Genomic DNA, 17,674 nt, shown 5'->3' with positions numbered 1-17,674 from the left:
TGCTGGGATTGCTTGCTCGCATTTAAATAGTCTGGTGGAGTAAACACTATCCACCTTATTTTTAATGTAAGAACATGCACGGCCATTAATTGTAACTAATGTGTGTGACTTCCAGTGTCATTCACTTCAGTTTATTTCAGTTGTACAAAAAACTGTCTGCTATGTTGCTTAATAATGCAAACTGGTGTTTGGTATCATGTCATTTTAATTTATTATTGTAATCATGAACACGCTGGTTTGTAGTGCAAATAGTTATTCCATTTACTGCATTTTGTTATTCTTATAGTTATTTACCTATCGTGGCTAATGAATGAGTCTTGCACATTCACAGGAAAATACCTTACATCCGTGTTGCAAAATAAGGTGGATAAGCCGGTCCTGCAGCGCTATCAGTGTTCCTCTCAAACCTTCCACCTCCACCAGCTCCACCTGTCTATATCTGCAACAGAATGTTATGTATGCCTATTCAAACAGCAGCAGTGTGGTTTTTTTTTCTTTCTTTTTGTCTTAATGCACTACGGTATTCTGGTGAGGAACAGTATTTTGTTTCTGTGTGAGTATGTAAATAATCGGAGAAATGACAATAAAGTGAACCTGTGAATTGTATCAGCATGTCTGTGTATTTATTGGCTGTAGAAAGTCCATACTTTCTCTGGTACATGACTTTCAGTAAATGGTATATTATTTCAAATTAGGCTTACCGAAGTATTGCCCTCTGATACCATCAGTGTTCTGGTATCACTACAATACGTTTTTCTAAGGGTAATCAAATCAAAATACTCAAATCATTTTTAAAGAGTAGGCTATTTTATCAAAACCATCTTCAAAATCATATTTTACAAAGCAGGTAAAGAGTTTATTGCCATGGCATTTTGAAGGGCACATAACATACATTTATTTTAAATACCTGTGGGTTTCTTCCTGACAGGCTTGCGGGCAGCATGTTTCCAGCGGCCTCTTGCATAGGATGCCAGGTAAGCGACTGACCGCCCCGCATCTTTAACTGATGCCACAGACACTGGAGAGGAAATGAATGACTGCACTGACTACAGCCATATACAAAAGAGTTAAAACATCACCAAATGACACAATAGTTCAAAATATCAGTTATGTAGTAAAAAATAAAATAAATAAATAAATCTGTAATTGTAAAGGCAAAAGTCTGTTAAAAACAAACAAAAAGCACTTAACAGTAAGTGGTTAATAGTTTTTGGAAGTAAAAAAAAAAAAAAAAAAACTCATCTTGTAATTTACAGTGAAAACCCATAAATTGACATTTCCAGAATTCCCTGCGTGACAGCTCACATTTTTCTTAATGTAATAATTGTTTAATCTTTATTTCTTGTTATCAGTAGCATTAGGGTTTTATATTACATCTTAAGGCGAGACACTGCAGGTGAATAGGGTAAAAAAATTAACTAATAGTTATCGCCTTACTTACCTAGTTGATTGATTACATTGATAATTGCAAACATTTTTTGTATTACAAGTTTTCTAAAATGTTAGGTTTAAATATGCAAATGAGGCATTATTTAATGAAATATGCACTAATTTGCATACATTTCTAGTACAAAAATCTAAACACTGGATGAAGTCAGTTTCAAAATTCTTGTTTAATTTTTTTGACATATTATAATCAAAAGTTTTTACAGAGGGAATTTTGAGTATCTCATTTTGTCACTCCATAATTCGGAAATACTTAGAACAGACAGAAAACACTATATTTTGACAATTTTGGGCGATTAAAATGTTGTATATAATCAAGCAAATTATATATGAACAAATCCTCTGTAAAACCTTCAGGATATAGACAGGAATAAAAATGTAAAGTTTGGTGTGTAAGTGCTACTGAAGTGGAGATTTATGGCTCAGTGTAGGAGAAAAAACTCATTTTGAGAAAACGGCCTTTAAAAATATGTATTGTAATTGAAATCTATTGACACAAATAGATAAAGTGCTATAAAAGAAACACTTAACAGTGTCTTTTGGATGTTTTCGTTCTTCTAGTCTGAAAAAACACTTTATGAAAAACCAAAAAGCCCAAAATCTCAAAATTGACAGGTGCATAAAAAAACAGTGTTTTTGCCTGTAGTGTCTCCCCTTAAGTTGTTAAATTAATGTTCATTATTTTTGTGTCAGTTACCAATATATCAGTATTTATGTTAGCTTTGATTCCACATGTGGCTCTCTCCTTACCACCAGTTTTTTTTTATACATTTTTTTTATTATTACAATGTTTATTTTTATATTCATTAATTTTATTACAATAATTATTGTTATATGAACATTATATCAAATAATGAAATATATTAACAATCAATAAAGAACTATCAGGCATAGTTGTTGGTGTTTTACCATACATTTTCCATTTTTATTTTATTTTTTTTCCAACACTGAACAGTTCAGGAAAAAAATATAGCAGATTCACACAAAGACAGAAAGCTGTTTCCTCACCTGACTAGAGACTCCATCAGTCAGTTCAAGCTCAAGGTTATCAGACCTGGCAGGTCCAACTCCACCGAATCTCTTCATTCTTCCGCTGTATTTAGCTGAGAGCACCTGAAGATCTCCTCTTCCTTCTTAAGATGCTAGAAGAGTGAACTTATAGCCCAAAACATAAACTAAGCAGAAGTGCAATGGAGCCAGTAGAGCAGAAAATCAGTAGCTTCACATCAGTATAGCCTGCATATAGAGCAGAGCGCTCTTGATGTCTTTAATAACGGGCTGTGTTTGTCTTCAGATGATTTGTTTCTCAGTTACTCTTAACTGTGAGTCGTTAAGCACATGTGTGTTAAGTCATCCAGTTACACCCTCCCTGTAATAAATCATAATGAACTAACATTTATCTCATAATGTTTAACTAGAGGTCGCAGGGCAACAGCAGAGGATTATGTTTAGGATCCGTTTATGGCACTGGTGCTGAGTGTACTGTTTTAACAGATAATGACCATCAAGAGCCATCTAATCATCATATAAACCAGAAAACTCGCAGACATCCTTGTTTGTGGACTTGTTCCGAAACAAAGGGAGCTGTCTTCAAAGGCAGCATCATAAGGAGAATCATCAGTGACAGATTTATAATGCTCTCCATTACCTACATGTTGCTAAGCTAACAACACAGACTCTGATAAGCATAAAAACACAAAACACAGATGAATATTAGGTAAACAGTCTATTTAAGTAGCTTAAACTGGTTATTTTTGATTATTTTAGCCTTGGACTGGATTTGAGGGCCTTCTCATTTTCTCTGAGGGCCTGTTCATTTTCTCTGGACACTGGTCCAGTTCATAATCCAGGCCTGGTGATACTGATGAGCAGACAACAGTGAGAGACTGCAGCAGTAAATGATTGACGTGACAGGAATGCAATGACTTCATGCATCGACAGAAATCAAATTACATCAGCAATGGAAAACACCACAATCAGACAAGCTGATATTTATGGAAAATAAAATCATAACAAACATAGACCGAGAACAGGTGGATGCCTTATGTTCATTTTTTTTTTTCTACATACAGTTCTTTAGCCAGAGAATGTAAAATATCCCATTAATTCAAATTGATTTTTTCCATTTTGATCACGAATCTCGTTTTGACACATCCACAAAAATTTGTAATCCAATAGTGTCTTGGAGAACATAAATGCAAGTTACACTACCGTTGAAAAGTTTAGAATCCATCCCCCCGAATGAAAACTTTAATTCAGTAAGGATGCATTAAAGTGACAGTAAAGACATTCATCATTTTAAAAGATTTCCATTTCAAATAAATGCTGTTAATTTTGGACTTTCTATCTCAGTTTCCACAAAAATATGAAGCAGCACAACTGTTTTAAACATGTTTATAATAATAAATGTTTCATGAGCAGCAAATCAGCATATTAGAATGATTTCTGATGGATCATGTGACACTGAAGACTGGAGTAATGATGCTGAAAATTCAGCTTTACCGTCACAGAAATAAATGACACTTTCAAAATAAAAAAAATAAAAATAAAACAGCTAGATTATGGTGAGAAAAACCTTAAACACTTTCATTGTGATTATTAAGTGCAGTCAGTAATACTCCCATTAGCAAATCAATATCTTGGAATTCGATGACTTAAAGGAGAACACGACTCAGCATTTCATTAAAACATTTTAATAACACTAGAATTTTATTCCATCACACCTAAATTATTTGTGGTTACCACAGATACTTTTGAATGTCAGCAGCATTTCATGATATGTACCTCACAACAGTGCTAATGATTCGACTTGCTAATGATTCGCTAGAGTCCTGCGAGGTTTCCATTTGGCTTCATTTCCTGAGTTTAGCTCATGGTGAGAGCGTATCTGGCTCATCCGAACCAGTGGTTGCCCATGCATTCTCTGTTCCACTCCACACGACAGAGCCAGCACCATTCAAACTTACACTGCGGACGCGGACACACCATGTGCATACAGCCACCTGAGCAAGATAACAGAGACAAGACAAGAAATTGGACCTTTAAAGTGTACTTTTCAAGGTAAAAGATAAAAACAAAGATAACTTATCAATGACTGAGCATTCTGTGAGATATTGTAAATATTCACGCATTCAGTGTACACACACAGTATAATATCAACATTTTTTAAAATAGTACACTCTTAAAAATAAAAGATGCCCTGAAAACCTTTTTGGTTCACTCTTAAAAATAAAGGTCCTTAATTGGAATTGATGGTTCCATCTAACATCTATGCAAACTTTTAAGTGTACAAAAGGTTCTTTATTGTGGCAAAGATTTATATATTTTTTTTTTCTAGAACTGTTCACTGAAAGAGTCTTTTGGGAACCAAAAATGGTTCTTCTATGACATTGTTGAGAAAAACAACTTTTGGAATCTTTATTTTAAAGACCGAAGAACCTTTTCTCATTATGCATGATTAATTAAGCAAACTGTATTTCGTTATTGTCAGAAATGTAAATGGTTAAATATAAAACATATTATAAATATATTCATATTTGGTCATTTTAAATAAAAATGTAAACATATAATATATAATTATAATAAAATATCACATATTATTAAAATGTGAATTATATGACAAAATATTAAAGTAAAATAATATTAATATTTAACTCTTAGATGAATCAAATATTCCAGAATATAATGTTAAAAATCACTGATATTATTCCAGGTTTATTCGTCACACTGAAATGGAAATGCAAGACTAATATAAGTGCACTGCATTGTGGGATACAGTATTTCACATGTGAGTTCTGTATACTGCACATTGTGGATAATGAATTAGATTAGGGGTCTTTACCAAAGGTGGTCTAACCCCTAGATAGTCTGTTGCTGTACTTCAGGAGGGCCAAAAATTATTGTTTGATGTCAAAAGAAACAACATCAAAAAAATTTGTCAACCAAGGTTGAAATTTCTCTAGGCAAGATCACTTTTTGATTCAGTTGACCTTGATTTGAATAGCATAATCTTGTTCCGCATTGATATAAACATACAAAGATTAAAGAAATTATATTTTTATATTATATTCTTTTTTATCAACAACATGAATTGCATTAAATATGACATTTTGTCAGGGTTTCCCAAGTTCATGAAGGAACTGCAGGGGGTACATATGTTGATAAAATGCTAACAATCATTTAAAGGGACAGTTCACCCAAAGATGATCATGATTTACTCATCCTAATGTTGATCCAAACCTGTACGAGTTTCTTTCTTCTGCTGAACACAAAAGAAGATATTTTGAAGATAGCCATTGACGGTAGCCATTGACTTCCATAGTATGGGGGATTAAATAAATAAATAATATGGAAGTCAATGAATACAGTCAACTGTTTGGTTGATATCTTCTTTTGTGTTCAACTGTAACTTTAAATCACAAAAATGTAAGATTAAAAAAAGAAATAAAAATAGAACAGATGAAATATTTACCTGCATATCATGTGACCATTAACTAACCGTGAACATGCAAATGCGTTTTTAAATTCCATAAATCAGGAAGACTTTTCAAACACATATAAGCCATCTGTCGTGACAACTCTTGGAGTGATTTGCATGGTAATGTACATGACAATGTTAATGTATTTGGTCTTGGCGAAATATATCTACTATGCTGATGCTGATACATCCACAACATACTGCTGTGAGCATGTAAGAAATACTGCTGCTGCACATATAACATGAATAACCCCCATAGCATACATGATCACCTCAAAGCAGGTGGAGCTGGGGAAGGTGGAGGGTTTCAAACTGCTTCAGCAAGCACTAGTCATATATTTGAATGTTGAGCAGCAAGCTAATTGGCTACCGATACAGGAGAGAACCAATCAGCTGTGCCTTGTAATAATGATGTCATTATGTCAGCTTGAGTTAGACCTATCGGACTGCGCCATCTAGAGTTTAATGCCAGAACTTTGTATTTATGAATAATTTACTGCCATTGTGTCAATATTATGCAATCATGTAATAAAAAATGTGACTATTTTAAAATATAAGTAAGGAATAATTGACGACGGGCCGTTGGATTATTAGAAAAATAATTAAAAATAAATTATTAGAAAATTATTTTTCTAATAATTCAACGGTCCGACGTCAATTATTCCGCTTATACTACGGATGCCATACCTCAAGACATCGATCAGATGATATATTTCAAGGCATTTGTCCAGTATTTCTACTTAAATCGCTATTGTGAGTAGGATTATTTCTTCCGCATTTCATCCAACGCCTCTGTTGCTAATTCCAAAACGTCATTTTAAACCTAGTAACGGAGGCTTGAGCCGTTGATAACAGATTAATGCAGTTAATACAGTTAATAACTAAGTTATGAGAGAGAGAGAGAGAGAGAGAGAGAATTACTTCTGTGCGTCTCTCAATAGTGTTCGGCAGCAATGTCTCTAGTTATAGTGAAACTTAGTTCCTTTTGTTCATGAACAGCGCCGTTGTTGTTACCTCGCTTGTGAGAAATCATGTAGTTTTTAACTCGTTTACTGATAAAATCGTTAGAGTAGCGCTAACAACATTAGCGCGATGTATGTTAGTGTGTGTGCAAACTGTAACTGTTATGTATGTGCTGTCTGTGAGGGAGAGAGAGCGGGAGAGATAGAGTATGTGCTTTCCGTACATAATAAAGCGTAGTTTTGTGGCAAAAACATGGACATGATCTGTTGCTTTTATCCTTTTCTTTACTATATTTATTGGTTTGGCCAGTGTCGTTGTGGGTCTTGGTTATTTTGTTGTTGTAAGACCTTTGAAATAACAGAAATCATTTGGCGAAGTGATATGGTCATGTAATGCGGTCAAGAGCTGCCTGGAACTACGCTCACCGTGCGTTTCCCTGAAAATAATTGCACACCTCAGAATGTTCGGCAGCCAATCAGATTCAAGCATTCAACGGCCCCGTAGTATAATACAATATAATCACAAGCCCTTTCAGATTCTTCATACCATTTTTTTCCACAGGAACTTGGCATTTGGGGCAGGGGTGAGTGGTTTCGTCTATAGTCTCCTGTGAGGCCTGTTCCCAGCGAGCATGAAGTGCTGCCTCTTCATCTACAATATAACCCTGAAACACACACACACACAGCAGGGATCAAACGCAGCACAGTGAGAAAGACAGATTTGATCTTTAAGAGCTTTAAATTCCTCTATTATATGATTCTTTTATGAATCAGGTGATTTGTGAATGGCTTGTAGGCATTGTCCTGGACTGACACCATTACGACTAGAATCTCTGGGCTGCTCGAGAATATTTAAGCAGATTTTCACCTAGTGGGATGACTGATGATATCTAGCCAACATAAATTGAACTGTGTCCATGCATATGTGATGAACTAATATTAAAAGTGTGAAGTCCTCACCTGTAGGGCACTTCCTGTTGCCGTGTCTGTCCTCTGTCTGCAGGGGCCCTCGTGATACTCTGCCTTACAGTCCCTGCAAAACACAAACTGACACAAACAGCAAACCACTTACTACTGACCGCTACAAGCCTCAGCTTGTTAATAGTAAAGTGTATTTTATTTAGCATTTTATAATTATGGTAACACTTAAACGTGAAGCCTTTATGTATAATGCACTATATAGATATCCATAATGTATGTTGAAAGGCATTACATCTTTTCGTAAATAGTTGTTAAATGAATTTGCAGAGTCCATGTTACATCTGAAATTGTAATCTGAAATCTGGATGTTAGCCATGTGTTTTCATGCATTACACTTTCTAACGGTGTAATACTGAATATATAAGTATTATAATGTATTATAACTAAGCTCATGCTAATGCAATATATAATTAATGCATTCGAATTCTTTTATGTTGCTTTATATATAAAGGCTTAAAGTCAAGTGTTATCTTAATGGCTACTTTTCATTAATTCTGTGAAAATATTAAAAGACTGATGCTAAAGAGATGTAAAAAACAAACAAAACAAAAAAACATAATTTTTATATTCTATATATATATATATATGCATACACACACACACACACACACACACACACACACACACTTTATAATAATGAAAAACTAATTATATAAAGAACATATATACAATATATAAAACATTACAACAAAATTGAGACATTGCCTTACATGTTTCACTCTCTTCATGATTAAAAGGATTAAAGTCCCTTCTTACATTACTTGATGCTCAGTATTGTGTTTTACTGAAATTAGTCATTTTATGGATGTCATTGTGTTGCTATGTGATGTCAAAATGTGACGTCATTTTATTTTGTCTTTACAGGTAAAACGGAAGATATTTTCAATAAAATACTCTCACTATTCCAGTTTAATGCGCAGAGACAACTAGAAGTGTTGTTTTAGTATTATTCATAAACTATTATAGTATTTGTTAGTGCTTTTGAAGAAGCTTTTTTTATATTTATATTAAAAAGTTTCAGTAATTTTATTATGTGCTTTTGTCATTTTTATTCTTCTTTTTTAAATATTTCTATATATTTTTTATTTTCATTTTAGTACTTAAACTTAAGTTTTTCATCTAATATTAATATATGTATTTTTTTATATAAGAATGGTTTAATAGTTGTAATTTTAGTTCACAACACTGACTACAAGTAAGCCATTTATCACAGGTTGAATTCGCTAAAATAGTGTTCACACTTTGGCTCTGTGGTGTTTTCTAAACTTGATCAGTTTGAATTATCATACATTTTATGATACAAGTAGCACAAAAGCATATTCATGCAGCACCCAAAACACACACACAAGGGGGCAGACTTTCTCCATTCCTGTCCTGTCAGCAAGCGTTTTAAGTGAGGAAGTATTACTCAGGGGTTTAGCATACTCTTCCTCTACAGCTCTTTTGAAGCTCCACTGATTTAGTATTTCTTCAGAGATCCAGACTGTGAAGTAGGGAAGCATCACATCATCTTTTTGCTTTATTATTTCTGCTGCTCATGACAGATCCTCCTCTCAAGGTCTAGAGACAGATGCTTCTTTGTTTTCCCCTTCCTCAGTAATGATGAGAAAACAGAGTTCTTTTGACAGCCACTTCTTTCGACTTTTTTCAGCCCTGTTCTCATTTGTCCTCTCTCAGATGTGCCACCATTCATGTTTATTACCCACATGGTTGGTGTCCTTCTCCAGCGCAGTCATTTTGTGCGGAGTGGGAGACGGGAAGGATGTATTTGATGCAGAGCGTGGAACAGTGTGAAACCCTTCTTAGTGTGAAATGAATGCCCCTTTGCAGTCCTGAACAAAATGTTGCGCTGTCTTTACTTTTTGAGCAATGTGATATTTGAATTAAGTCAAGTCAGGTCTCATCTCTAATATGCATTTCAACATGGGAATATGTGAATGCAGAACTGCACAGAACGCTCAGGAGAATCAGAACGCATGCCATTCACAAAGCTCAGCGTCAATCACTCCTCCAGTATGTCTTTGTTAAATATATGGGCTAAATGTAGGACCCTAAACCTTTTGGCTTATGAATTTCCATAACTTTTTCAACCATTTGTCATTAACTGGATAGGGATTTAAAACAAACAAACAAACAAACAAACAAAAGTGATTTTTAGGTGATTAAATATTTCTTAAACTAGGGAAATTCACTATTTAATTTTAGACATTTTTAAGAACTTTTACGTATTTTCTTAGGATTGCTTATTTTAATTAATTAAATAAATAAAGCTAGATTACCAGGGGAAAACACTGACATCTGCACATTCGTACTGATAGTGTTGTTAATATAATTTAATTTAAATTTATGAATGAATTTAATTTTTTTATTTAGTTTAGTTAAGTTTAAAAATAAAATGCTGAGTTGTTGCATTAAAGAATTATTATTATTTTTAATTAATTTTGAATTTTTTGGTGTATATTTGTGGAATAAATTAAATATATATTTTAATCAATTTTTAAATATATTATAATAGAAAATAATTATTGTAAATTGCAATAACATTTCATAATTTTACTGTATTTATCAAAAATTATATTATTTTATTTGAATAATATTTTTATTTTCCTTAAAATCATCAGAAAGTGGAGCATGCAGCTCACTATCATTATCTGACATATTTGATTTATTTATACACTGAACTGCAGTTGATTAATACAGAAATACCTAATGCAAAAGTTGTAATTACAACATAACTGATTTATAGAGAACATTTTGTCATAGATGTTGTCACTTTTACATTCTGCACACGAACAAAGCATTGTGGGGACTGTGCTATAGGATGCTTTGATCTATGCTCCAGCATTTATAAATGCAGTCAACTCTGTTTGCGCACGCATGTGTGTGTAGACCTAGACAGGATCTGACAGTGGCAGTCTGATGTGTGTTAAATAAGAACGTCAGAGTGAAACGCTGAAAGAGCTCTTAGAGAGAGAGACTTCTCTGATCATCTGCCAGACTGATCTCTCTCTCACAAACACACGCTCACAGCCCTGACCCAAATGTACAGCTTCAAGGCAATAATAGCATCTTTCTGACACCTGGCTCACTGTCCCCAGCGCTCAGAGCAGCTCTAAACACAGTGCGAGAGAAAGAACAGAGCCAGAGACACAATGAGAGAACAGACAGATTGTACAGAACAGCTTCTCACTCCGCAACAACCCAAAAACATGCAATTTTTAAAAACACGCTTCATCTAGTTACCTGACATTTCCCACAATTAGGGCACAAAATAGGACTTGGAACTTTGAAACATGAAGTCAAGGTTTTCTTATTTTTTAAAAAAAAAAAAAAAAGGCTGAAAAGAGGAGTGAAAAGAAGATGCTTAACCTCCAGAGAATATTGTCTATCTTAGATTTAGGTCAAATGAAATGAAATTTTGTTTTATTTTATTTTTTATAAAACATTTTAGTCTACTACAAAACATGGTGTGTAGTAAAAAAAACTAAAAGATAATAAAATAAAATATAAAATCAAATGTTTTTTTTTGCAAACAAAATATCAGCTTTACTAGCATTTTCTACACCATTTTTTTCCGTGTATTTCAAGAAAATGGGGTTGTAAATATACAGAAGAGGATTAGGGCCAAGCAATTAAAAATAAATAAATAAATAAAACTCTCTCGAGAATAAAGTCAAATTTCGAGAAAAAAAAGTCTAAATAAAATATAGCTTACTATATGTGGCCCACCAATCATAATTTACAAATTATGCAGTTTCACAATGTCAACACAAAGTGACAGCACTAAATCTTAGGCCAGATGTATCAGTAAAACGTGAGTGACAACAATTTGACAACAATATGCACTTCCACTATCATTTCTTAAGCGCACGAGTATTACTAAATGCACCAAAAGTGGAACAGCACTACTTGTGTGAAGTGCGCTGCACGGACCATCTGCCTAAAGACAGCGCAGTGCCAGCTCAGAACCAGGGGTGGACTGGCCATCGGAAGCACCGGGAGAATTTCCGGTGGCCTGACAGCTAATTTGGCAAGCTGCCCTATATTTTTTATTTAATTTTTTTTTTTTTTAAATATCATTGTTGTTGTTTTTGTTGCCTGTGCCGAATGTACTAAAGTGATTATTTTCGAATTCGCCATTCAATAATAAAACTCTAATAAATCATGAATCGGTTAAGGTCATTGCACACTGACTACGAAATTTTCGGCCGAATTTTTTGCACGTTAAAAAATAAATATGACCTCGCGTTGTGTCAATCATGTTTACACAATGCCTCCGAAACTTTCGTCCATCATAAAAAAATTTGGATCAGGTTCGATTTTCTGCATTTTCGCATTCGTAACAAACATTTTGATAGTGTAGAACCTGGTCGAAAAGAACGCACACACATGAGCTAACTCAGAACATTCCAAGGAATTTATCTTCCATCATCAACTCGTAAAATGAACAAATGACCAACACAACGCCACAATTCTATGACTAGCGTCCGGCCATACTCTCCTTATCACCTCGAGAGACTCGTAAAACATGATAAGTTTGAGGATGAAATGACCGCGCTACATCTGCACGGAGTTAACAACAAAGAACTACTTCTTTGGAGAGGTTCCAGAACCAGCTTACCATAAACTACCTTCTGATAAACAAAAAAATGACTGACTTACACCTTCGTCTGAGCTAAGAAGATCACCAGAGCCACACAACGTGATACTCCTCATGACCTCACGACCTCAGCTTTGGTCTCCCGCCTTCCAAAGGAATGCGCCTCTTTTCTCTTCTTCTCCAAAAAAAAAAGCATCCGAACTTTTATGGACTTTGCCAAAAGGACAATCAAGAAAAGACTGCTGCTATTAAAGCAATATACTCAAGAGACAATATATATATATGAATGTGGTATTTTATGTTTTGTTGATCTTGCTGTGGTTATTAGAACTTTTAATCTATGACTTAACCCGTTTAGTAGGTAAAATTATAGGTATTCGATATGACAAATACCTCATGTTTGATATTGAATTAAACGTTATTTTGATTGCAATAAGGTGATAAGGATGAATGTTGACTTTCAGCATCATAAGGTATGATTATAACACTTTATAGATCTGCTAGGATATTTCCTCCATGTGACATATTTATTAGCAGATAAGGTATGCACAAAAAGAAGCCGTGCTGGGTGGGGCTCCGCCCTACAGAGACAATGTGATTGGACCAATCAGTGAATGGGATGGACTCAAATCAGTACGATAAAAACAGACACCTAACTTTGCAAAGTGTTGGACAACTGGTGGAAAACTGCAACTGGTGGAAAACTGACCAAAGTAACTTGCAAAGTCTGCAGCATAAGAACTTCAAAACCAATTGCCATTCGCGCTGCCAGGAAGCCACGAATCCAAAGAGGATTCCCCGAGTGACGTCACGCGACAACAACACATCAGCGCAAAAGTCCGGGACTTCCCTCCAGCAACCACCCAGAGAGAAGAACAGCCTTCAACTCAAAGCAAGTAAACAAACAAATCTCTAATTTGCTGAGTTGAATTGAATGAATCGTTAAAAGATAACGATAGTCGAGTCTTCTGTTTGCGACGCCTTCTAGGGCGTCTTTATTCTCAGGAAAGAGAATAGCTTAAACTTTCTTCAAACTGCTTTCATCTTGCCAGAACGTGTGTATGTGTGTGTATGTGTTTTGTATTGTATCCTAGAATAGTAAATAAACTCTCGATTCATTTTTAATGAATAAAAATGGTGCCGTGATTTTCAAATCTTAAATTATTTGCCATAGATCGTGTTACCTGTTGCTCATAAATTTCCCAACCAATTCTGTATTTATTATCGTATCCAAGAGATAAATAGAATTGCTAAAATATACTGTATTAATACTCGCTGGTCGAGTCGTTAATAAGGTATAAATTATACATTTTTGATTAATATCAATTAATCAGATCAAAATCGAATTTCTACGATTTGATTCCCTACAGCTAAAATTTATAAATAAAGGATAAACCTTACAATAGGAAAGGATGCCGAATACGAAAAAACACATCCGAAAAATTCGGACTCAATGTGTGCGTCTGCCAAAAGGATGCACGACTTTAGAATGGAGTGGAATTTCCCAGGTGAAGCAGAGAGGCAAAACTGTCCTGTTTAGGACTTCAAGTGCAGGGGCCTGTACCATGAAGCCGGTATAGTTGGCTAGCCAGGTAAGTTTCAGTTTAGTTTGCGCCAACTCTGGGTTTTAAGTACCATGAAAGTGGTTTGGCTTTCAGTAGTGTTCATCGCCATAGTAACTTACGTTGCAGGTTATGTTCTGGTTTAGAGATTTCAAACCGAAATTTGACCAATCAGCTTCAAGCAAAGTGACACGTCTCTGATGCAATAAAGCCACTCAATAAAATCATCTGATTTTTAGAGATGATTATTTTTTATAATTATTTTATATTATTTATATAATTATTATACCTTTAATTCATTACACAAGCCAGCTTAGTTTAATAGTAATTATTAAGATTTTATTTAAAATCAATGTAAACATACAGATAATAGATAATATGCAATATAAATAAGTTTTAGAATCAATAGCTTTAAGCATGACTACATATGAGCTTAGATTTTTAAGTGTTTTTATACATATGAATATTATCGGTAACACTTTACAATAAGGTGTCATTTGTTAACATTAGTTAATGTATTAACTAACATGAACAAACAATGAACACTGCATTTATTACACTATTTATTAATCTTTGTTAATGTTAATTAATGAAAGTACATTTGTTCATTGTTTATTCATGTTAGTTCACAGTGCATTAACTAATGTTAACAAACACAACTTGTGATTTTAATAATGCATTAGTAAATGCTGAAATTAACATTAACTAAGATTAATAAATGCTGTAGAAGTACTGTTCATTCTTAGTTCATGTTTACTAATGTTGTTAATTAATGTTAACTAATGAACCTTATTGTAAAGTGTTACCATATTATCAACTCTATAAACTAACTTTACAACTTTTACATGCGCTTATACGGTAAGATGTTTTCTTTAAGTTTTCCTCTTTCATGGATAGATTTTTTCATGATCGTGCTGTGTAAATGTGTTTAAATTCTTCATATTGTTCAATCTTTTAATCCTCGCACTGACTCTCTCACGAGAAGTGAATCATAGTTTCAAGGCATGTGATTGGCTGCTCATTACTGATGTCACACTTTCATGTACACGTGCTCCATTAACTCTGGATCAAGCCTGAGATTCTGACAGTATAGATAAAAAAAAATATTACGGTTTCACGGTATCACAGTACTGCGATTACAGCTCTAAAATATGTTATTTTTAAATGTCTGGGTAAAAAACAACAAAGTTTTTTTTCACTGAACACAATATATTTTATTTTTAAGAAACATATAGAACATTTTGGAACAGTAAACATGTCAGGCTAAATAATTAAAATAAATAACTGAATTCTTGTTAATTAAATTAAGTGCAGTCACTTAAGTGAGCCAAAATCTGCAGCTCAACAATAATCAGAACATAAATAAATTATTTTCTGTAAAAAAAAAAAAAAAAATGCAGTCACTTAACCTAAACCTACAGCTCAATAATCAAAAAGATAAATCAAAACACAATTTCAGTAAAAAATGCAGTCATTAAATCTGCAACTCAATAAGGTTTTCGGAGATATGCTCACTTTCTACACATTCATCTTTCAGTCCAAGTTATGAGCGGTGAGGTACAAAGATGTGTGCACATACACATAAGGAGAGAGCGTGAGTGTGTCATACACAAACACACACTCACACACATGGTCTCTCTCCGTATAACACTTAAACAGTGGCAAAGACACCTGAGAGCCAGCAGTTTGAACAGATGTAAACAACGGCAGGGGGCTTAAAATTATAGACGTGATACCAGCTAAATTTAATTATTGTACTAAATTGCAGAAACGTGGTACTTTATTCCAGTCGCGTAGCTACGAGTGGGCACTTTCATCTGTGGCCCACCCATTGAGAAGTTTGTAATTTTCCAAATGGATGTAATTTATTAAATTATACCAATACACGTCTTATTTCACTGTAACTTTATTTATTAACAATATTAAATGCTTGTTTTCATGGTCAATTACAGGTCGTTTCTTAGTTCCTTCCTATAGGTGCATATCATCATACGCTTGTCAAAATGATGATTCGTCCGTTTCTGTTAGTCCCACACCCACAATGTTATGTTTACGACGTAAGGATATAATAGTAAAATGCGCGCGTTTGTGAAGTTAAATTTTGAAAATAGCCTAGTGAAGCGAACAAAAATCAGATCAATTCTTTTAAAAAGTAAAAGTCTTAGCAATAAATCCGGGCCGTCTACAAATGAAACCCGACAGACCACCCGACAGACCACCTGAGGGTGCTGGATTTATCAATCGGAAACTTCTGAACCAAGTGTGTTTGAAACATCATATTAGCACAGGTACAGTGTTTGATCCGCTAAACAGATGCCTCCTTTGTGGAAAGAAACACATAACTGTGCTAGATCCTTTTCGCCACAACAAACTGCATAATTTGCGGCTGCGCACATTTCTGCGGTCCTCGATGCGCGTGAACTGACAGAGACGCTTGATTATGAAATAATCAGCGAAGCCCCGTTGTTTCACACTGAGGTAATGCTTTTTAATAAACTTCCTTTAGTTAACGTTAGTTAATGCATTAACTAACATTAGCAATACATTTGTTACTGTGTTTATTCATCTTTGTTAACCAGCTCAGGCAAATGTTAACAGGTACAACTTTTAATTTTAATAATGTCCTATTAGTAAATTTTGAAAAGAACATTAACATAACAAATAACTAATGTTAATGCATGCTTTAGAAGTACTGTGTAATGAGCCTTGGTGCTGTATTTTTTGTTGCCAATTTGACATGCAGTTTTCATATGCTACACACCTGGCCCACCCAGTTTTATGTAGGCCCACCCACTTAAACATTTCTGGCTACGCTAGTGTGCTACACACCTGGCCCACCCAGTGTTATGTAGGCCCACCCACTTAAACATTTCTGGCTACTAGTACTTTAGTCTGCTATTTCCCGCTCTGTGAAGTAACATGAGGGAGGAAACTAGTTGACGTTAGCTAGTTAATTAGCCATGTTATCTGCCTCGGTAGCAAGCCGAATATTATTTATTTCAACACTGAAACAACCGGCGAATGGGTCTCTGTCTTGATCGAGGGTGAAAGAGGGAGAAATGAAGACGACACATATCGTTTATGTATGACCTGGAAGTATTTATTTAGCGATCGGTGCCAAAACGTCATCTGTACGGAACATCGTTGTCTACGTTACGAACATTAGTCTACGTTACCCGAAAAATTTCCATACGGCAGACTTCGCCTTTTTCGACAGTGGAAAAAGTTCCAGGGATTCACCTCCTTCGGCCATCGTCCTACACTCAGGTGACCCTCACTGACCGCTATCCGGAGGAGTCGTGTGACTCGTTATGCTCTTCACTGCTCACAACTGAGGGAGTCCTGCACTTTCCGTCTTTGACGACACGTAAAAAACTGTGCATACCGCAGGAACGGTATAACGGAAAATTTTTAGTGGTTTTGAAACCGTGAACTTTCCAAACAGCGGTATACCTTGAAACCGGTTATCGTCCCATGCCTAGTACCAACGAAGTCGGATTGGACTGGTTTGGTTTTGTCAACTCAAAACTAATCCTGTAACCCTGAGTTTGTTCAGCCACCATCATGGTACAGGTTACCATCATTAAACTGCTAGAAAATGTTAGCAGTAGCAGTCGATTACTGCAAAATTACCAAAAGGACATAA

The 17,674-nt window shown here is 34.8% G+C and overlaps 1 protein-coding gene across 4 annotated transcripts in view; it reads right to left on the bottom strand.

Moving 5' to 3' along the window:
• Nucleotides 1–3,543: 3,543 nt before the first annotated feature.
• The window catches only part of prkn (parkin RBR E3 ubiquitin protein ligase), a 141,481-nt gene continuing 127,350 nt past the window's right edge, over nt 3,544–17,674 (bottom strand). For 2 of the 4 annotated variants that reach the window (XM_058795299.1, XM_058795301.1), the window contains exons 10-12: nt 7,846–7,932; nt 7,433–7,550; nt 3,545–4,448 (exon numbers count right to left, since the gene is read on the bottom strand). In XM_058795299.1, the coding sequence (XP_058651282.1) occupies nt 4,339–4,448; nt 7,433–7,550; nt 7,846–7,932 (315 nt within the window). In that variant the 3' untranslated portion in view covers nt 3,545–4,338. Of the gene's footprint in view, nt 4,449–7,432; nt 7,551–7,845; nt 7,933–17,674 lie in introns of all 4 variants that reach the window. The other 2 variants (XM_058795302.1, XM_058795300.1) reach the window with 2 other exon arrangements.

This window comes from Onychostoma macrolepis, chromosome 13 (assembly GCF_012432095.1).
Source record: "Onychostoma macrolepis isolate SWU-2019 chromosome 13, ASM1243209v1, whole genome shotgun sequence".
In the NCBI taxonomy this organism is placed as follows: Eukaryota; Metazoa; Chordata; class Actinopteri; order Cypriniformes; family Cyprinidae; genus Onychostoma; species Onychostoma macrolepis.
Note: the sequence above shows the minus strand (reverse complement) of the source record. Positions and strands in the feature narration are given on the sequence as shown.